General features: G+C 44.2%; 1 protein-coding gene across 1 annotated transcript in view; it reads right to left on the reverse strand.

The window, feature by feature from the left end:
* Positions 1–5,054: 5,054 nt before the first annotated feature.
* Positions 5,055–22,889, reverse strand: part of Gxylt2 (glucoside xylosyltransferase 2) — an 81,174-nt gene continuing 63,339 nt past the window's right edge. Inside the window, exons 4-7 of the mRNA XM_027428976.2 lie at positions 21,385–21,636; positions 20,056–20,179; positions 10,938–11,110; positions 5,055–5,786 (exon numbers count right to left, since the gene is read on the reverse strand). Coding sequence (XP_027284777.1) covers positions 5,604–5,786; positions 10,938–11,110; positions 20,056–20,179; positions 21,385–21,636 — 732 coding nt within the window. The 3' untranslated portion in view covers positions 5,055–5,603. The remainder of the gene's footprint in view (positions 5,787–10,937; positions 11,111–20,055; positions 20,180–21,384; positions 21,637–22,889) is intronic.

Raw genomic sequence — 22,889 nt, forward strand, 5'->3', positions numbered from 1 at the left:
AATTCTCTCTTTTGCCCGAGAAATCTTGTCAGCATTAGATGGCAGCAGGGCTATTTTGAAATGACCTAAAGGGTTATCTATGCATAATTCTTCAACTCACAGCTACAGCAGAAGTTGGTGTCTCTTGCAAAAGTCATGTGATGTGTGTACATGAGGATGTGCAGATGTTAACTTTTAAAAATGTCTGAAAGGGTCCCATCATAGAAGATTGGATTGATCTGAGGTCTAGATAGAATTCTCTTCTGCCTACACAGGGGTCCCCAAGTTCTGTCTCTTGATCCACTAAAGCCCAGGTTCCTGTACTACTCAGAAATTTATATCATAGGCAGAGAAGGGAAGGCAAATATGAAAAAATAGCAAGAAACAAAAGCATAAGAAGAGTTGTTCCACTCTGTAAAATAACACTATTACACTAATAGTGAATTTCTGAATTTGAACACGAAATAATGTCCATTTTGGCTCATCAAACACATGGCATTTATCCTTTATGAGTAAATACCAAGTAATATTTACTATAATTCTACATTTGTGTCACAGGTGTCCTGTTTGCAGGGCAGCCTATAATGATTCTTAACTTACTGAGTCACTATTTTACGTTTTGGTTGTGAGCCTAGCCTTTAGCGGCTGAGCCATCTGTCTAGCCCAAGTCACTATTCTATGATCAATCACATTAACATTTTGTTTGTTTGAGACAGAGCTCTGTCTCTGTCTATGTCTCTGTCTCTCTCTCTCGTGTGTGTGTGTGTGTGTGTGTGTGTGTGTGTGTGTGTGTGTGTGTGTGTGTGTGTGTGTTTGGTTTTGTTTTTGAGGAAGGGTGCCACCGTGTATTCCTGGCTGGTCTGTAGACCAGACTGGACTTGAACCAGTAGAGAGCCACCTGCCCCTGTCTCCCAAGTGCTTGGATTAAAGGCATGTGTCATGTCAGTGTTTCTAAATTTTAAAAAAATTATGTGTATGGATATTTTGTCTGCATGTATGTTTGTGAATCACATGCATGCCTAGTATCCTAAGAAGCCTCAGGAGGGTTTTATATCCCCCTGGAACTGGGGTTACAAATGATGGTAGACCACCATATAGGTGTTAGAAATTAAACTCTGGTCCCCTAGAAAGATGGTTCTTAACCACTGAGCCATCTCTCTGGTCCCCTCCCCCCATTTTTTTTTTTTTTTCTGAGAAAGGCCTGGATGACCTGGCTGGCCTCTAAGTCACAGCCATCTTCCTAAACAGTGGGATTACAGATGTAAGCCACCATTCCCAGAGCTATCACTGTGGACTGTGATTTGATTATGCATTGTTTGGTTTGCTGGTTTCTTTTTGCTTCTGGACACTACGAATGCAATGGTAGAAATTCTGGCCAGCCTCTGGGAGTGTATAAATGCCCATGGTAGAAGCAGACAGGGAAAATGCATAGGACTCACAGCAGAATACTGAACATCCAAATGTCATGAGAAGCCGACGCTTAGAGTGTTGTGACCCAAACGCTAAAATGCAATTGTCAAAGTCAAGGAGACACTCAAATTGATTTTGTAGACAGGACTTGTTCAAGTATTGGAATTTTTCATGTAAGTCACAATTTCTCAGATTTATACCAGAAATAAACAGCAAGCAGTGATGTCAGTCTTTCTACTAACCCTGCCATTGAAACCTCACTTGTGAAGCATGCAAAAGCATGGTCACCAACTGCTTGCAATTAGAAAGTGCTCGGACATTCTCCACAGAACTTCATAGCTACATCTGTGAAGAAGATTTTCTTTTAATGAAATGAGAAAAGAGAGAAGGCAGGAGAGGGGAAATGTGTTAGAATGAGAATGTCCCCAATAGGCTCATATATCTGCATGCTTAGTCCCCAGTGTCCTTGTTGGAGGAGGTTTATCACTATGAGTAGGCTTTGAGGTTTCAAAAGCTCACACCAGGGCCAGTCTCTCTCTCTGCCTACTGCCCTAGGATCAGGATGCAAAGCTCTCAGCTACTGCTCCAGCCCCATTCCTGTCTGCTTCCTGACATTGTGATAATGGACTAACCCTCTAAATGTAAGTAAGCCCCCAATTAAAAGCTTTTTTAAAATGAGAGTTGCCTTGGTCAAGGTGTCTCTTCACAGCAATAAAACAGTGACTAAAGACAAAAAGGGAGGGGAGAGGAGGAGAAAAGAAAAAAGGGCAGACCTGGAGGAGATGAGAGAGCCAGCCTTGACTGTCCCAGGTATGGATTCAGTATGGTATAAGGAACTAAAAGGCAGCCTGTAACTTCCTACCCCAGGCAAGGCTCTTGGATTTCAAAGGTGTTGGCTATGAAATACCAAATGCAGAGAAAACTCTGCCTTGTAAATAATATCTTAGTATAGAAAGTAATTAGCATTTTTAGGTACAAAGAATTGATAGAGAAATTTTTTTCTTAAATTCTCCACTAAACACCTAAAATTTTAGAACACCGTTTGGGAATTCCATGGTGGGGGAAAAATCACATTAGGTTTTAAAGTGTCACATGATCATCATAATTGGTTTTAAAGTGTCACATGATCATCATAATTGGTCCTTCTAGAGTGTTTTAAAATTCTATCATTGATCTTCACTGGCAACAGGGCTATTCAATAGGCCTCAAACAGATGAGCGTTGTGAGTAGATCTGGCTTTCATAAAGCCAAAGGCATTGCAATATTTTGTATTCGAAGGCTCCTCCAAAGACCAGACAGAAGGTCTTTAGATCTGGCAACCAATGCAAAATCTAAGTAGCACTTGTGGGTCTACTGGATGCTCTGAACAGACAAAAAGCAAGACTGGAGTGCAAGTCAGTGCTCTATGTGTACATTCTGGCTCTGTCACTAACAGCTAGTTTGTGGGTATTTACCGCACATCCCATGCGCCCACAGCCAGAAAGACCAAAAATCAGATGTCATGTCCGCTGGTGAGGACACAAAACAACAGTAAAAATGAGAGTAATATATTACAGGGTGGTTTCCTTAACAACGGCAGGCTGTAGGCGAGAGGGAAGAACAGCCATACCTTAGCATTTCAGTTTTACATCCTTGACCACTGTAACCGTGTCACTCCCCAGCAGCCTTTGTAGCACTGAGGTTTTCATGCTATCTCCTCAGGCTGAGCCATTTCTGCAGATACAGGGACGGTGATAACCTACTGGACTCTGATATATGGGCTACACATTACATTAATAAAAATAATGCTTACTATTTTCCACTTTCAGATTGCTTTTTGTATAGGATGAAGAGGACTCGGGATTTTATTTTCAATTTTTTTCCTCCCTGGAAAATAGGATTCATCTTACACAAATGTGTTTTATAGAAATGTACTCATACCAAGTATGTCCCTTTTTCTGTGTTAGACTTTCCTCTTTTACTTCAGGGAGATGATAAACACCCCTCTTAGTTCTCTGGGCTTCAGGAGACATCAAAAGGGTCATTTATGCAAAAGTCATTTGAGATAAATAAAGCGTTATGCAAAGTGTCCCTACCCTGATACCAACCTTACAAGCAACAAGAGATTAAGTCAGATCCCTCTGGGGGATAGAATAAGAACTTCCTTTACTGTCGCTAGGTGATAGGATTGCAAGGCTTCGAAGCTAAGAACTGTGAAAGCTAACCACAGTGAAGGAGAGAGAGAGAGAGAGAGAGAGAGAGAGAGAGAGAGAGAGAGAGAGAGAGAGAGCGCCAAGGCTGGTAGGAATTTGAATTTTCTTGCCATTGAAATTATCTGAAATATTTACTCTGAGCAAATTAAATCTGAAACTGGAGCTGGGTGTAGTGGCACACACCTGTAAATCCAATACTTACTGGAAGTGGAGGCAGGCAGGTTGTGAAATCTTGTCTTAAGAGTACAAAACAAGCCGGGAGTTGGTGGCGCACCCCTTTAGTCCCAGCACTCAGGAGGCAGAGGCAGGCAGATCTCTTGTGAGTTTGAGACCAGCCTGGTCTCCAGAGCAAGTGCCAGGATAGGCTCCAAAGCTGCACAGAGAAACCTTGTCTCGAAAAACCAAAAGGAGAGAGAGAGAGAGAGAGAGAGAGAGAGAGGAGGGAGGAGAGGGAGGGAGGGAGGGAGGAGGAGAGAGAGAGAGAGAGAGAGAGAGAGAGAGAGAGAGAGAGAGAGAGAGAGAGAGAGAGAACAAAACAAAAAAAGAAAAAAGGGCTGGGAGATGGCTCAGTGGTTAAGAGCACTTGCTCAGGACCCAAGCTCAGTCACTGCCCAGCACCTATGTCAGGAGGCTCCCAACTTGTAATTCAAGCTCAAGAGGATATAATAAACTCCTCTTCTGGTATCCACAGGCACCTGCACACGTGCCCATATATATATACATATATACACAGACATAGACACACAGTTAAGAATACAATTAAAATAACAATGAAAAAGCCAAGAAAATATCTGAAATTGTCCTTTGATTTCCACCCACTGCCCAGAAGTCCAGTCAAGCGCTCTTGTCCTGTGGAGAAACACAAAATCACACTGCGTTGCTAAAGAGATCCCTTGGGCTTTCTCTCAGAAGCTTTTGTTGCATAGAAATTTCTCATGATTGCGCCCTCCTGGGAGCTCAGCAATCCTTCTGAGATGTACTCTCAGACACATGCTTCATCTTGAAATGCTACCCAATTAGCTGGTCTAAAAGTCTCTTCCAGACTCGGCAGTACTGTAATTATCTCGTCTGGCTTTTAGTCTCCTACATGAAATCTTAACACAGAGGCTGGTCTTTACCGAGGTCACAGGTTTTAAACATGTTACAGTGGAAATACAGAAGTCAGGGAAGTCTTAACAAGCCTAGATGGAAATACATTAAAACGGTGACAGCCTTTTCAAATGGTTGGGAGGATTTATGTCTAATCTAATCTTGATTGTGGTTCATTAGACCTTTATTCTCTCCAAGTTTGTTGGTTTCATAACATATTATTTTTTAATTTTTTTTCTTGAGACAGGGTTTCTCTGTATAACTTTGGAGCCTGTCCTGGCACTAGCTCTGTAGACCAGGCTGGCCTCGAACTTACAGAGATCTGCCTGCCTCTGCCTTCTAAGTGCTGGGATTAAAGGTGTGCGCCACCACTGCCCAGCCCCCTATTGTTATTTTTAATATTACATTTCTTCATTTGTGGGTGTGAATGTGGGCACACATGAAAGTCAGATGATAACTCGGTGATGTTAATCCTCTTCCATCTAGGGAATCAGACACAGGCCATCAGGCACGGTGGCAAATGCTTTTACTGCTGAGCCATCCTGCCAGCCCCAATACATACTACTATTTAAGAGGGTGTAAGAGAGCAAGCTACATAAGAAGATTCTCAAGAATACCAGATAATTATGATCCTATATACACAAACAATGTCTCATATTTGAGGGCTAGAAAAAGTTCCCCTTTCTCTCACAATCCACTGGGACAACATAAAATTCATGATAATAACTTAAAAAGATAAATAGCATTTTAAAAGAAAATAAAGAAAAGCACATTCCCTTTTAGGGATGACTAACTCAGCAAAATGTAACCAGGCATTTGAAACTCAACAGTCACAGAGCACCATTAAATATTCACACACACAAGTATCCAGGCAGCATGATGATCCATGTCCTTAGTCACAGACACCAGGCAGACTCAGAGCAAGGTGGACACTCAGCTCATGGAGTTGGGGCCCACATGGATGATGACATGCTTCTCGTAAGCCCTTCTCATCGTTTTCTCAATCTGCTTCAGAAAAACCTGGGGGATCCGTCCACACAGTGTGTGCACTGTCTCCAAAAACTTCAGCTGGAGAGGGTAGTACATGGATTGAAAAAGATTGTCTTGAAAGGGAAACTGCAAGAGAAAGAAAGAAAGAAAGAAAGAAAGAAAGAAAGAAAGAAAGAAAGAAAGAGCTTGTTATTCCAGTGCGGTTTAAAACACAAATTTCTGTTGGTAAAACACTAAGTTTTGACCCAGTGGTTCAGCCCCATGGAATCATGCAACTCTCTGGCCCTCCTGTAGTTCTGTTTTCTCTATCCTTCTTTGAAATACGGTCTCCTCTAGCTGAGAATGACCTTAAACTTAGAATCCTTCTGCCTCCATCTCTAGTGTGTTGGGATTACAACATATACCACAATGCCCTGTTTTCTTTTTCTTTTTTGGTTTTTTTGGTCTCTGTATAGCTTTGGAGCCTATCCTGGCACTCACTCTGTAGACCAGACTGGCCTCAAACTCACAGAGACCCACCTGCCTCTGCCTCTGCCTCCCAAGTGCTGGAATTATAGGCATGCACCACCACTACCAGGCTAATTTTGAGTTTTTTAAGTTCACTCATTATTGGACATTTGAAAATCTGTCTTGTTTAATGTCTCTTATTTTCCCATGCAACATATGAATGAGCAGTATTTTCCAAAGTAAACCTTTTGGGCTACTTAGAAACTAGCATGTGGCAAACTTTATCACCATCCTGCTGAAAGAGAAAGGGCAGCTGGTAGATCAAATCAGAGTTTGACCCATGCCAATGAAAAGCCCAAGGAGAAAAGAGGGAAGAACAGAAAGGTTAAGACGCAGGACACTCTAGCCCCAGAGCACAGTGGATGGGGCTGGATCTCCTTTCCTAGGACACGTCTTTCAGTCGTTCAAGGTCATCAGAAACATTGCCTCAGCATGTGGATCAGCAAAGTGATGCAGGTAATTTGAGAATGAGCCACACCAGCTCAGGCTTGGGACACCACTGCTTCCCTCACAGCCCTCAGGCAACCAACCGAAAGTCCCATGGCTTCTATTGCCACAGCCCCATCTCCCTGCCGTCTCACTTCCACACAAACAAACTCCCGCTAGCTCAGCTCTCACCCGTATGGCTGCTATCAACCCCAAACCGCCCTGGTGCCTCCCTCTTGCAAGCCTGCAATTAGTTGACACAAGCCACCCTAAATCACAGCTGACACTTTCCTGCCCAGACTTCCCACTGCAGTCTATCTCTTGCTTCAAAGGCTCCAGGTGAGCTGGAGTACTGCCGCATCTTCTCCCCTCCCATTATTTCTCCATGGCGGTTGAGGTGACTTAGCCTGGTGTGCTCTGGGCACACGGCCTTCACTCTCACCTCGGAGAGTTTCCTGATTGTGTCTTCTTGTTGGCAGGATCTTCCCCATGAATGCCTCCATCTGACTGAGTTTTAGGCTGGCATGGGGCTTCCCCGGAAACCTGGCTGTTAAAACATCCCCCTGTAGCCAGGTCTCTGCTCCTCTTAGAACTTCAACACTTTTCGCTTCCAATAGGCTCCTTCTGTTTGTTACGGGAAACTTTTGCATTCTCTGGCTTTCTCTACTGGAACAGAGATTCTTGACCATAGGGCTTGATCTATATTGCTAGCTTCCAAATCCAGACAACTGGAAGTATTCCTATATAAACTAGGTTTTGTAGATGCCCGTTGAAAGAATTGCTGAAGAATATCTGCCTGATGACCTTTTGGAGGGTCATGATGAGAGCTGTTATATCCATCCACCCATCACACAAACACATAAAGACAGGGTAAGGCTGTGTGCATATGAGAAAGAAAGACAGCAAGCTAGGGAAAGAAACAGATGTGGAACATTTGCCATTAAAATGTCTACATACTGACTACAACTGTCAGGTGTGTGATTAAAGGTTAAAGGCCATTACTTTTTTGTTGTTGTTGTTGTTTTTGTTTTTTGTTTGTTTTTTTTTCGAGACAGGGTTTCTCTGTGGCTTTTTTGGAGGCTGTCCTGGAACTAGCTCTTGTAGACCAGGCTGGTCTCGAACTCACAGAGATCCGCGTGCCTCTGCCTCCCGAGTGCTGGGATTAAAGGTGTGCGCCACCAATGCCCGACTGGCCATTATTTTGTTAATCCTCATAACTACCTCATTAGGAAATTTTATTTATATAAAAGTATTCATTAACACTTTTAAAAAGCGCGAGTGCACACACGCATATGTGTGTGTGCACATACGCACACATGCTCACATTGGCCAGAAGAGGTTGTTGGATCCCCTGGAGCTGGAGTTGTAGGTGGTCATGAGCCACCTGACATGGATGCTAGGAACAGAGCTTGGGTCTTGTGGAAGAGCAAACACTCTTTACCACTGAGTCACTTCCAGCCCCTGGAAGGTAACATTATTATCTTCATTTTATAATGAGGTAATCAACTAAGGCTCAGTAAGGTAACACCAGTTAATGACTAAACAGAGAGTGGTGGGATTGGGGTTTGAGCCCAGGTCTGCCCAGGCGGAAAGCCAGCTCTGATCCTTTACCTTATGATGAGAACACCATAGCCCTGGAGAAAAAGGTGCAGACAGAGCAATACAGCTTTACAATAGAGTGTCTTCACGCCTATGCTGATCTTGGAGTTGGTGACTGCCCTGATGCAAATGCCTGAATGAAAACTTTTGAGGCCAAACTGCAGAACTCCATGGAGTGATTATACACAACCGTTTAAGAAAGCAAAGTCATTTGGCTGCCTTTCTGATCCCCTGAGAACAAACCAGATGAGTCATAACTCAGCCACAATTGCTCAATTCCAAAGCAGGGCCAGAACACAAGGGAAAGTGGAGCGGGCTCCAGCAAGCCCACACAGCTACATGCTTTCTTGACTTCCACCCGTGCTGGGGATGGGATTCCCCTTGAGGCAGTGTTTGAGTAACCAAGTGTGAGAATGTCACTGAGTGCATAACAGATTGTGTAATTTAATCACTTGCCCTTTGAAAACTAAACAGCAGGAAACAGGAGACAAGGTGCTCGCATAGATGCATGTCAAGTGATCCCCTATGGGGAGGACAGCTCTGGGATTTCCAGAACCGGAATTCTTTAGCAAATGCTCATCTTCATACACACAGGGATGGACTGCAGCTGCGGGATGGCTCAGTGAGTCACAAAGATGAATGGCAAACAGGAAGATGGCTCAGTGGGTAAAGTGCTTGACACAAAGTATGACATTCTATGTCTGGATCTCCAGAACCCACGAAAAGCCTGGCCACAGTAGCATGTAGGATATATCTACAATCCCTATGCTCTTACGGGAGATGGGGGAATCCCCAGAAGCCCAAGGACCAGCTAGCCTGGTACCTGAAGCAGTGAACCACAAAGAGACCCTGTCTCCACAGGCAGAAGATAAACAGCATCCGAAGTTATTCTCTGACCTCCACCCAGGGCTGCTACATGTGCATATCTGAATGCCGGCACTAGGTTCCCAGACTTTCAAGAAGAAATACAAATATTTAATAAGGTCTCTATGGGGGGGGGGATTAACAGTTCTTGTCAGGGGAGAGGTAGACAGCAAATCCTTTTGGTATTGTGGACCCTACAGTCACAACTACTAACTTCTGCTGTCAGTGCCAATGCAGCCAGTGACACTGAGTTCTCCCATGACTTTGTTTATGAATGCTGAATTGCAAATCTCCTAAAGATTCGTCATGTTGAAAATTTTGCTGATCCACACTCTGTATCTTGGAGGGACAATTTAAGGAAGGTATGCCTCACAACTACCTGCTGCTGGTTTCCTACCAGCAATCTCAATCTCAAGATAAAAGGTAATGGGCAACACAGAACTTCCCAAGTTCACATAGTCCTGAACTGCTCCTTAATACCTGTCCACTCCTCTCTTCAAGGAGGAAAGATTCTGTATGAGATTCTACTCCCTCCAACACTGTACATAATACCATCCCTAATCCATGGGGGATGCATTCCTACATACTTGGCAGATGACTGGAACATGATGAGTACTGAACCCTGCAAACTGGATGATACCCTGCGGCTACTACAGCACTAGTGGGTGGGTAATCTATACAGTGTGGCTACAGGTACAAAGAGGTGACTCACATCCCTGCAGGACAGAGCAGGATGGCATCAAATTCCATCGTGTTCCTGGGAACAGCACACAATTCACAACTTGTGAAGCATGGAATTCTGAAATTTTCCATGTAATATTTTTGAGTCATGGTCCTGGGGACGGGGGCTTTGTCTACCGTATGTGACCTTGGAGAGCAACCAAATACAGCTATAGGGCTTGCCTGGCAGACCCTGTGGGAGGGGCTGTTCTTTCAGAGTTAGCTTTCCAGTGGGATCAATATGGGTAAGTACTCAGGCCTTGTGCACTGCCAAGCCATATCCACATGCACACCGGAATGCCTAGCCTGGATGCTCACTTCCGGAGGCCTCCCTGTTGGGGTACCTTGGCTGAGGCACTTTCCTCAGAATTCAGAATCTTATTGGTCCTAACCTTGTCCTCTAGCTCCCCATTCCTGGCTCATGGTCCATAAGGTACAGGAGTGTTTTCATCAGGGCCTCTTGGCTATGAGAGGATTCTTACCATCTAGGTTGTCTCCACACACAACTCATACCCCCACATATCCCCTTTCATGGTAAAAATGGCAGACACCTCTTTTTGCTTGCATTGTTAAGTCAATAAAAGCTTGGTGGGCTGGGAATATGGCTCAGTTGGCAAAGGGTTTTGCTATGTGTGTGTTGGTGTACACCTGTAACCTCAGGACTGGGGAGGTGAAAACAGAAGATCTCTGGGTTTACTAGACAAACTAGTGAGCTCTAGGTTATGTCTCATGTACATTCACCCACACATACACATGCAACAGACACAAACATGTACACACACAGACACATAAAGAAAAGAAGAAGAAGAAGAAGAAGAAGAAGAAGAAGAAGAAGAAGAAGAAGAAGAAGAAGAAGAAGAAGAAGAAGAAGAAGAAAAGCAATTGCTGCTTTCAGTGTGGTAACTTCTAATTGGCCAGCGTGAGACATACACGATTGCTTAAGAGCTTGCAGCTGGTAACCAGGCAACATGCTTAGCTTGAACTAAATAAAACAATCTCAATTTTGTTGCAGTCTCCTTATCCTGAACTCATACTCCATAGGATGGCAAAAGGCACAGGAATTCTCTCTGGGAGTACTTGGCCTTCCAAGTCTGCACAGACCGTAACACTTGAAGCACTGCTTGCTGGCAAGCATGTTTCTGTTTTGAAGAACACACTTACATCCCGGATTGCTTCATAAAGGGCTCGGAAAGTGGGCTGCTTATCGTCATGGTAGACGCCACGGTTGCCATGCAGCACAGACACACCTTCCCGCTCAGCCTCTTTGCAGTTGCTTCCATACATGCAATGATCAGGGCGGTAGTTCCACTGGCAGGGGAACACATAGAGACACTCTGGTGGCAGAGGAAGAGATACAGCTACAATCAGTGCCAGCTGTCACCTGTATGTCTGGAGCTTAAAACTTAACATTTATGAACCACACACCGTGCACAATTTCAATGTTTAGGAGTGTGATTATGAGTCCCAGGTCAAATACATCACACTTGCTTAAATTCTGAGATCAATAATGGAAGGGGCACCCATTAGTGATGATATAGGGAGGCCGAACACTATCTAAAATAAGAAGTTATACCAGGGCATCAAACAGCCTAGTGTCCTAGTTGGCTTCTCTGTTGCTGTGATAAACACCATGACCAAAATCAACTTGGAGAGGAAAGGGTTTATTTCATATCAACTTCCAGGTTAACAGTTTATCACCAAGGGAAGTCAGAGCAGGAACTCAAGGCAGGAACCTGGAGTCAGGCACTGAAGCAGAAGCCATGGAGGAGTGCTGCTTACCGGCTTGGTCCCCATGGTTTGCCTAGTTTGCTTTCCTATATAATGCTGGACCACTTGTGTTACCTAGGTAGCATCACCCACGCCCTCCACATTGAGCATTAATCTAGAAAATGCCCCACAGATGTGCTCACAGGCAAACATGATGGAATTAATTCCTCAACTGTGGTTTTTCCATAGGTAACTCTAATTTGTGTCAAACTGACAAAAACTAACCAGCATGCTTATGTCTGACCCCCAACTTCTCACCCAATAACAGTGAATTTGGAGTCAGTTACTTCACTTCTCTACACCGCAGTCCCGTCATTTGTAAAATGAAACAGGATATCCCTAATTTCAATTATTTAAAATTTAAAATACACCAGGATGAGGATGAGAAGTTGTACAACATTCATGAAGCCCTAAGTTCAATTCCTAGGAGCTCAAGAAGAAAAAAATGAGATACATAGCAAATGTAACACAGAGTACCAAGCACACAGGACTGCTCAAGAGTATCAGCAATGACTCATTCCTTTGGAAAGGTTTTGTGACATGGACAGACTCACAAAATAGGAGTTGAGATTAAAATAAACAGTTCTCTTCAACTTAAAAATAAACCAAATAAACTGGGCGTTGGTGGCGCACGCCTTTAATCCCAGCACTTGGGAGACAGAAGCAGGCAGATCTCCGTGAGTTCGAGACCAGCCTGGTCTACTACAAGAGCTAGTTCCAGGACAGCCTCCAAAATGCCACAGAGAAACCCTGTCTTGAAAAACCAAAAGAAAAAAAAAATTCTTTGTGTAGGCTCCAAAGAGCCTATCCTGGCACTAACACTGTAGACCAGGCTGGCCTCGAACTCACAAAGATCCGCCTGCCTCTGCCTCCCTAGTGCTGGGATTAAAGGTGTGTGCCTCCAATGCCTGGCCCAAATATAGAACTTCTAGTGAGGCGCTACCTCATAATGGCGCCACATCCGTCCAGAACATCAGAACATGCTGGGATTAACCATCCAAACACATGAGTCTAGAAGGAGCATTTTTTTGTTCAAACCACAACATGGATGAACACAGCACACAGTACAACCTTTCCTAGACATGCAGGATCATTCCTTACCATTTTGTGGCCTACACATCTCTTTGAGAATTTTATATAAGCTTTACACCCCGAGTATGGAAAACTACAACAGGGGGTGGGGACACAGACGTAAAAAAAAATTTGTTTATAAGATCAGGGTCTTGCTTGTCTCCTAAATATCAGCTATGTACTCCAGCTGCCAAACCTCAAATACGACACAGAACTCAGAAGAAATTCAATTCACACCTTGACAGAATTTCCTGGGGCAAAAAAAAAAAAAAGCAAAATATTGTACATGTAATCACAAGAAGGATCTGTCCTCTTTGTCACTGCAGGACAGTGGCATCCTATTTGACAATTTCATTCAAATGTAGGCTTTAGTCAGGATGCAATTCTGACAGAAACAGAAGCTTGGAAGAACACTCCAGGAAGCAAATGGTTTGATCATGTTAAATTTTTAGAAATCAGAGTGTGTTCTAGGAGATAAGTCACCTTGGTTTTGTCGGAGAGAAGATCTCTCCAATGGGGAAGGATAGTAGAGGAGCTGCTGTAAATGCATTGGTCTGAAGTAGTCAGGACGTGGAAATCTGTGTTGGGTTGCAGATGACTAAGCAGTTCATAAAATCTGAGGTGAGGCTGAACTGGAGCCAGAAGTGGGGCAGCTCTCAGGTTCTGGGGAGGTAACTAATAGATGTCAGGTTTTTAGCCCTGCTGCCTGGGTGAACCAGCCATGGATTCTGCTCTTAGGTTTGCAAGATTTAGAAACCAGGGAATGGTTGGTCTGACTGGTTTAGCAGGGAATCACTGGAGGGCAGGGCTCTTGGACATGTGAGATGGGGAAAGAGCTATTCCAACCAGCAATGGAGGCACTGTTACCAAAAGAAAGGGCAATCAACAGTAGGAAGATCAAAAGAACAGATGTGGTCTAGGGGATAGCTTGGTGGGCAAAGCACTTGCTGTTTGAGCCTGAGAGTCTGATTTGATCCCCAGAACTCATGTAAAAATAGCCAGGCATGGTAGCATCTTTGCATTCTGAAGCAGAGAAATCAGATCCTGCGGTTCACTGTCCAGCCAGCCTAGCCTATGTGACAAGTTCCAGGCCAATGAGTGATCCAGTCCCCAAAACCAAGGTGTAAAATGCCTAGAAACAACACCCATGATTGTCCTCTGGCCTCTACACATATCACACATGTGTACCCTTGCACAAGTGTACTTTCCCATGTACACCCACACACATCCACACCCTCCGAATACTTAGATGTGTCCGTTTATTTACAGGTTGACTTTGTAAATCTGAACTGTCCATCTTGTGACCAGGAGGAAGAGGAGCAAAAGGACTAGGATAGCATCACTGAGAGGGCTGAAGACAGGCTACACAATGAGACCCTGTCCAAAAATAAGTAAAAAAATAAAAACATGAAAATTAAGACACCTTTTCTTGAAGCCCATGGGCTTTGCTATTTTCTCTCTCAAAGTTACATTAAAAGGGTCCTTAACTGGTTCTCTATTGGTGCTATTCCTTTATGATAGTTACAACAGCCCACAAAGTGCCAGGGCTCCCTTGCAGCTCTGATGATTCATACACAGTTGGTGCTGAAGATTATAGAAAGTTTGTGCCTGATCATTTTAACTTCATAGAAAGACAAGTTTGCCACTCAATTACTACCACCTACCAAAGGAACTGAGGCTTCTGCACCAGGATAACTGTGTTTGGTTGTTGTGGTGGTGCACACCTGTAATCCCAGCACTCGGGAGGCAGAGACAGCCAGTGTGCGTAGGGAGATGCTTATTTTCACTCTGTGTGAGAGTGTGTGTGCACACAAATGCTGGATGGATGGATGAGCCAATGAATGAATAAGTGAACGTTATGCCTTCATATACCAAAAGTATCTCTGTCCCATCTCCTGCTGGATGCTTCTTTCTCTCCCTACTTCCCTTTTCCCTCAGTTCCCTTGTTGTGATTTTGTTTTTCTTCCACTTAGTCACTCTATTTTCTTGATTCTACACATTCAACCAACCAACACTCCTGAGTCCTTGAACTGAAACAACAAATCCCAAAACATGAACCATGTGTTCTCACATGGACCCTACAATATTTGTTCTTGTCTCTTGTGCTTTACATAAGTCAGGGCTCATGAGCTTCCCAGTTCACCATGCCCAGAACAGCCCTAATGGGAAGTTATTGAGCTGATCACCCTCACACACACTATGCAATACTTCCTGAGGCTGGGTGCTTTACTGTGGTGTTCATTTATATAGCCAAACAGCCAAGGCCAGAGCTGTGGGGTCCTGGGAAGGATAAGTAAGGACCTACAATGAGGCCACCAAAGAGTGTGTGTGTGACTATAGGCCCTGCTACCTGTGTCCTCCAGAGATCTCCTGATTCCCTAGCTTTGCACACTCCACTCCTGGTCTGGCTATATACATTCCAGTGGCAGGCTGGCTCTTCTCTCTCCCTTAGAGAATTATACTTCTGCTCTGGTGGGATACTCTGCCCTGACATCCACACCTGATGTACTTCCCTTTCTTTGCAGTATTTTCTGAAAAATTGCCCAAAATGGCAGCAGATCTATGCAGTGAGTGTGGAAAGCTTTGCTCCTCAGGTCCCTTGCCACCAGATTAAGGTTGGTCTCCACAGCTGGGCTATTTCTCTCCCACTTGAATTAGGAACTATTAGAAAACCATCCTTGCCTGGCGTTGGTGGCGCATGCCTTTAATCCCAGCACTCAGGAGGCAGAGGCAGGCAGATCTCTGTGAGTTCAAGGCCAGCCTGGTCTCCAGAGCAAGTGCCAGGATAGGCTCCAAAGCTACACAGAGAAACCCTGTCTCAAAAAACAAACAAACAAACAAACAAACAAACCAAAAAAATAAAAAAGGAAGAAGAAAACCATCCTTAACTTGGGGATTGTGGTGCATTCCTTCAATTTCAACACTTAGGAGGCAGAGTCAGGCAGATCTCTGTGAGTTCAAAGTTAGCTTGGTCTACAGACAAAGTTCCAGGATTAGCCAGGGCTACATAGAGAAACTCTGTCTCTAAAAACAAAACAAAGAAAGAAACAAAAAAAAAAAAAAGAAAAGAAAATCATCCTTATTTGCCATGGTCTCTTCTGATTTTATTGGCTGACAAGCGCAAACCAAGAATTCTGTCAGAGACACTGGAATCTTGTAAGAAAAGATGCCAGAGCCCAGGAGTACTCTGAGGCCTCAAGAAATCATTGCAGTCCATAGCAGCATCCCAAAGACCTCTCCCAGAAAGCTTGGCATCATCTGATCCTCATGGCCATCTCTGTCCTTTGTAGCTGGTCTGAGTAGAGTTCTAATGCCCGAGATGGAAGCCCATTCATTCCAACACAGAGCTCCCTTGAGTTTTGGTTAGCTTTGCTTTCTCTACTAAATTCTGCCCATGACTCAAACTCACCTGTCAAGGTATGAGCTCAGGGGCTGAATAGATGGCTAGGCTGGTATAGTGCTTGTCTTGCAAGCATGAAGACCTGAGTTCAATTCCTAGCACCCATGTAAAAGGCCAGGTACAGCAGCATACACCTGTAACTCTAGGGCTGGGGAAACGGAAATGGGGATGATTCTTCCAAGTTTGATGGACAGCCAGTCTAGCCAGAATGGCAAGCTACAGATTCAATGAAAGAGCCTGTTTCAAAAAAATTAGATAATATGACTGAGGAAGACACCCAAAGACAACCTCTGGCTTCCACACACACGTACCCACACACATGTATCTATATACATAAACACACACACACACACACACACACACACACACACACACACACACACACACACACACACAATGTGAATTCAGCCTTTCATCCTAGACGAAGCTGCCTTTGTTCACATATTAAGAAATGTCCTTGTGGGACCAGCTACCTACACAGTCCCTATGGGCTTCAGTCACCTCCACTTGAGTCAGTCTGTAACCTAGCCACACCATTTCATACTTATACAGATTTTACAATCTAATTACAGCAGGAAGTTTACAACAGTCTTTAGCTAATGACTTTTAAACACATTTCAGTAAGCAGGTTACTGGCTACAGGGGACTGGCATCACCAGGACACAGCAGCCCTGTGCTGCAGGTTTTATGTTCATGGCTTCATCCATAGCAACCCAATAAGCCACAACAATAAACATATTTATCTCCTAGGTCACTGCCAATATCACCACATTCCTCTTTACAATGCTAAAGGTGACACAATATATATATATATATATATATATATAATATATATATATATATATTTGACTCTAGGTTGCAGAAAGTCCACACACAAAATAAATTAAAAACATATAAGTGGTGGCTGCCCTTAGAGGCTTATTAGAGAGAGTTAATGTTTTATACAGTGCCAGGGTAAAGCGTAAAATGGGACCAAATGGTCACACAAAGAACAGCAAGTGAGTTCACCTAACACTGACCTGAAACCTTAGCTCTTGATTGCTTGCTAGGCTCTCTCTGCTTGGAACCAGGATGTAGGACAACTTCATAATTATGCAACAATATCTTTGGCTCAGTGGGCTTCGGAAGCAGGTACCCAGGCTTTCAACCCCAGCTGCATTCGGCCCCAATAAAAGGCAAGGCTCTGGAGTTAAAGTGCAAAGCTGTTTCCAGTATTGTTTACTCACCGATCCTGCCTTGGTCAGTGTTCTATTGCTGTGAAGAGACACCATGACCAAGGCAACTCTTATAAAAGAAAGCATTTGACTGGGGCTGGCTTACAGTCAGTGTCAGAGGTTTAGTACATCCTCATCATGGCAGGGAGAATGGTAGCATGCGGGCAGACATGGTGCTGGAGAAGTAGCTAAGAGTCCTACATCCAGATCCCAGGCAGCAGGAAGAGAGAGACTCTGGTTCCTGGTTTGGGCTTTTGAACCCTAAAAGCCCACCCTCAGGAAGTGTGTCACTCAGGGTGGGCTTTGAGGTTTTCATAAGCTCATTACAAGCTCTGAGTTTCTCTCTTCCTGCTGCCTGTGGATCTGGATGTAGGACTCCCTTCTCTAGCACCATGTCTGCCTGCATGCCGCCATGCTTCCTGCTGATGGTGATAACAGACTAAACCTCTGAGACTGTAAGCCAGCCCTAGTGAAATGCTTTCTTTTCTAAGAGTTGCCTTTGCCATGGTGTCTCTTCACAGCAATAGAACACTGACCAAGGCAGTCATTATGAAGATTAAATAAAATAGGTTTAGACCAGCACCTGCTACTTGGTAACTAGCTGTTATGGTTTGAATATAAAATGTCCCATAAGCTTAGATTTCAAGTAATGTTCTCCAGCTGGTGGTACTATCTGGAAGGTTCTGGAAACTTTAGAGGAGGTAGCGCCTAACTGGAAGTAGGTCAATGGGAGTATGCCTTTGAGAACTCTTCTTGGCCTGATAATCCCCTTCTCTCTCTGCTCCCTGGCAGCCATGAGATAAGCTGCCTCCGGCGCATTGTCTGAAAACACAGTGTGAGCGGGTATTCAAGGTTCTCCCGGGGCTAAGCCCTACTCCAAAATTAAACAAATTCCTGTTCCTGAAGCTATTCTGTCAGGCATTTGGTCAGAGTGAGGAGAAAGCTAAGGTACTAGTACACACCAGCCATCTTTCCCGAACTCCATGCTGTTGGCCCTGTTGATCCCTGCCAGAGCCCTGTGACTTCTCCCCTGGTAAAGTGGAACTGGCATGCAGTTCATCTCTGTGGTGCCTGGACCCATAACAGATGTTAGTACTTTGCTTTGAGGTCTGGGGAGCAGAGTGACAATCTTCAAACAGGAATAAACAGCATCACTGGGCGTGGGCTTTTGAAGCCTTGGATAAGTTTGGACACTATATAATTCAGAAGCATCACAGAGTTATTGGGAGAGGGTGCATGTCACTGGCATTACCCACTGGGTGTCATATCATCCGTGGGAGAGGGTGCGTGTCACCTGCATTATCCACTAGGTGTCCTCCTGTTGCAGTTACTGGGCTGAGCCTGCCAGCATTCCCACTCCTTGCTTCTTCTATGAGACACCATCTACTCATTTAACAAGATCCACTGTGCTGGGACTATCTACAGGGCCCCAGAATCCTAACTGACACCCTTTCACCTACAGAAAAGACACTCTCTGCTTAAGAAGGAGGTGTAGACTGTGTACTGGGGGAGAGAAATGGATTAAAAGTGACATGCGAAGAGCCAACGCTGCCTCTGCTCATCTAGCTAGTACTGGAAGTCTCTCCCCACAAACCCATGCCGACTTGCTTTCCTAAGATTTGATGTTTTTTGATCCAGAGACATACAGATTTAGGTTTCACAGCAGACGGTTTTCTCTTTTTGCTTTAAGGGGACATGTACCACAGACAGAACACTTATCAGCATGGGTCTGTGCTTTAGGGAAGGAAGGGCTGATAGGGCAAGGCAAGGACTACTTTATTTTCTCTATTTTTCTCAAAGAAAACCATTGTTTTCATTTGAGTGCAATTAAATAACCTTTAGCAAAGGGGACAGAAGAAGAAACTTTTATTAGCTTTAGATACTAATATGAAAACACAGACTAGAAATTTTCATCTCTCTCTGTTCTAGTTATTTTTCTATAGTCTATGGCAAAGATCACAATCAAAAGCAACTTGGGGGATGGGTGGTGGTGGAAGAAGCCTTTAATCCCACCAAGTTCCAGGACAGCCAATGCTACACAGAGAAATCCTGCAGAAGCAAAAAGGCAAAAAACAAAACAAAAAAACTAAAAAGCAACTTGGGGAGGAAAAGGTTTATTTTACCTTACACTTCACACATCAATCATTAATCAAGAAAATGCTCGCATAGAGCTGCCTACACATAGAGTAGCCTATAGCCAATTTGGAAATTCATTTCCTCCATTCAAGTTCCTTTTCCCAGGAGATTCCAGCTTATGTCAAGTTGACGAAAGACAAAAACAAAACAAAACAACCAGGCCACCCTCCCCCACTTGCTACCCTCCACCAAAACCACCAAAGCTAAAAACATACAAAATTTTCTTTTGCTCTCTCTCGATCACAAAACCAAACCCTGGGGGATCTGAGATCTACTCTAGGCCCTCTGTACTCTGGACAGGTGACTTAATTTTAAAGCTCAAGAACTACCTCCCTTCAAGTAGGAGTTACTCCACTGTGAGGGTCTTGTGCTCATATGAGAAACTGCATCTGGTTTTGTGTCTTGTGTCACTTTGGGCAGCACTTCTTGGAAGGACGGTGTGGCAGGACTGAAAAGACACACTCTAAAACCAGAGTGCAGCGTTGGAGGTTTCAACATTTGGCCTTTTGTGTTAGTGGCTGAGGTCCTGCCTCCGCAGATACCCAGGGGGCAGCTATAAGGGTGGGCCAGAGGAACACAAGCCTCTCTGTGCACCGCGGAGGTCCATCAATAGCAGCCTGGGCCTGGAATGTTCCCTATGAAATGAGCTAGGCGTACTCCTACACAGTGGCATTCTCTCAAGAGTGCTTACCTGGGTTGAAATAAAAAATAATATTTAACAAATCCTGGTCTCCCCACGTGATGGCATTCTTATACTTCTGGTACAGCGGGAGCAGCATGTCCTCCCAAGCCAGGCCTGTTGGAATCAGGCTGTTCTGGAAGAGAGGAAACCATGAGAGAGGCTGCGGCAAAGCCAGTGTGCCTTGTCCAGTGAAAATAGGGACCGCTATCCTTTCCTCTTAGACACAGTGTGCTCCTGCTACCCTGGGCACAGAGCCTAGCCTATTCTTTTTTATTTTCTACTGTTTTGGTATGCGGTGGATCGAAACCTTGTACAGAATACACACCAGCTGTTATGAATCTATTCTCCTTTTTTGGTGTATGTGTGCATATGTACATGCATGTTCTTGTGTGTACTAGGGCAAAAGTGTATGTAGGTAACTGTGAGCATGTGAATAAGTGCTTGTGGAGGCCAAAGAACCTCAAATGTTGTTTCTTAGAGGCCTTCTGCTTGTTTAATGAGAGGGGAATCTCTCTTAGTGGCTTAACACACAGCTGGCAAGTGGTCCCCAGAAATCTGCCTGCCTCTGCATCCCCAGCACTGGGATGATAAGCCACATCTGGCTTTATTTATTTATTTATTTATTTATTTATTTATTTATTTATTTAATGGGTTCTGTGGGTTGAATATAGGTCCACAGGCTTGCAAGGCGAGCACTTTACCAGCTGAGCCATCTTTCAGCCCCCTGTTCTTCTTAACATGAGGAGAATGGATGGGGACTGTCATCCAAACATGTTCATTTTGGTTCTTTTTATTTTTTACTGGTAGAAAAGAGACCCTAATCAGCCACGCACAGAGATCTGTCTCTTCACAGACATACACCTCTAGAGCCATTCCAAGAGACTGGGCGTGGGCTTTTGAAGCCTTGGATAAGTTTAGACACTATATAATTCAGAAGCATCACAGAGTTATTTCTGAGTGGAGGCTATGAACCTTCACATCCCACAGACCCCTGGGCTTTTCCTGAGCAAAACTCCACATTTCAAATACTTTCCTCCCCACCCCCAGGCCAGACCAGCACAGCCACACCCCCAGCAGGTCCCTACTGCAAAGACTAACTCCCAGTCTTTTGTTTGTTTATTTGGTTTGTTTTTCAAGACAAGGTTTCTCTGTGTAGCTTTGGCTGTCCTGGCACTCACTCTGTAGACTAAACTGGCCTTGAACTCATAGAGAACCACCCCTTGAACTTACAGAAATCCACCTGCCTCTGCCTCTGGAGTGCAGGGATTAAAGACATGTGCCACCACCACCTGGCTTCTAACTCCAGGTCTCTAGACAGGATTTTAAGCACTTCCTTACCTTGAACTGGGTATTTCTTATTCGAGTCAAGTTCATGAGCATGACCCCTGAATTAACCCCTGTAGAGCCATAGAATGGATGTCGGGCAAAGCGGCTATACCAGCCAATCTTGGGGATTTCATGCTCTGGGGCCATGGCAGCAAGCTGGGTGGAGTTAAACTGCCTCAGAAGCTTCCAGATATCATCCACGGGCCTCAGAAAGAGGACATCAGTGTCCACGTAGAGAAGTGAGTCCACATCCTTTAAAATCACCTTTGTGTACAAGGGGCAGGGAAATGGAAGGGAACAAAACAAAAATAGGTCAGAAACAATGGAAATGACTCAACAGGAAAAAAAAACGCCACTGATACTGAACAGTGTTGGATTCTACAATAGGCACCACTATGTACCATTTCTCCCTTCTCCTTTCACCCAAGAATAAGTGTCAGCCAAGGAGTGAAGATTTAACAACAAATAAACCTGGCTCTAGACTGGCCCAGATCCAGGACTACTTGAATATGGACTAGCTTTTCAGACGTCAAACTGGAAACATCAACTGAATACTAGCTCTTTTTTGTTTGTTTTTCTTTCTTCCCACAAGTAACCTACTTGTTTTTCCCTTTTAGTTCTTTGTTGGGACAATCAGGTATTGACAATTTGATGTGGACAATCTCCAGGCCTTTTCCAAACTCTGGGGTAAGGGCTCTGTCCCAGGAGACAGCACTATATCTTTCTAAAATGATATTTTCAGCCTTGTTTGGACTTGGGAATAGAAAAAGCATGTCATTGGCTGGCTTTCTTTGCAGATCAGGGCTTGACAAACTTCTCCTGTAGAGGGCCAGATAGAGCATACTTCAGGCTCCTTGTAGCCAGTTGGCGCTGGGCTGTATCCTATGAGTAACAATGACAATTTGTAAATGAACAAGGGTGGTTGTGACCCAAACTTCATGTAGGCACACTGAAAGTGGAATTTTGTATCACTGTTGGATGTCATAGAAAGTTCTTGAGGTTTAAAAATCATATGCTTCTATTTCCCACCAGACTGCTACACATCTTTTCAGTTAGCCTTCCCAGGTGAAGGGGTGTCTCCTGAGCCCACTACCCCAGCTTCCAGGGCTATGCCTGGGACTATGAGATTTTAAAGTCTGAGTTAGCAATAATGACATGTGCCTCATTTTGTCTTTGTTCTCCAAACTTAGGAACAATTTAACCAAGGGAAGATTTAACTCTTTCTAAGTCCTCATTGTAACAGTACATGTTATAAACTAAGTGTGTGTGTGTGTGTGTGTGTGTGTGTGTGTGTGTCTGTCTGTCTGTCTGTCTGTCTGTCTGTGTCTGTGTCCAAATCCACATGGTGAAGCCCTGGCACCTAAAATGACAGAATTTGGAGACACAGCTTTAGAAGACCATTGGGTTTAACGGAGGTCATAAGGATGCCATCATAAGGGCATTAGTGCCCTTTTGACAGAGGGTCCCAGAAAGTGTCTTCTTCTCGATGCCATGAGGACACAGTAAGAAAGTACCAT

The sequence above is a fragment of the Cricetulus griseus genome, chromosome 8 (genome assembly GCF_003668045.3).
Source record: "Cricetulus griseus strain 17A/GY chromosome 8, alternate assembly CriGri-PICRH-1.0, whole genome shotgun sequence".
Taxonomy (NCBI): Eukaryota; Metazoa; Chordata; class Mammalia; order Rodentia; family Cricetidae; genus Cricetulus; species Cricetulus griseus.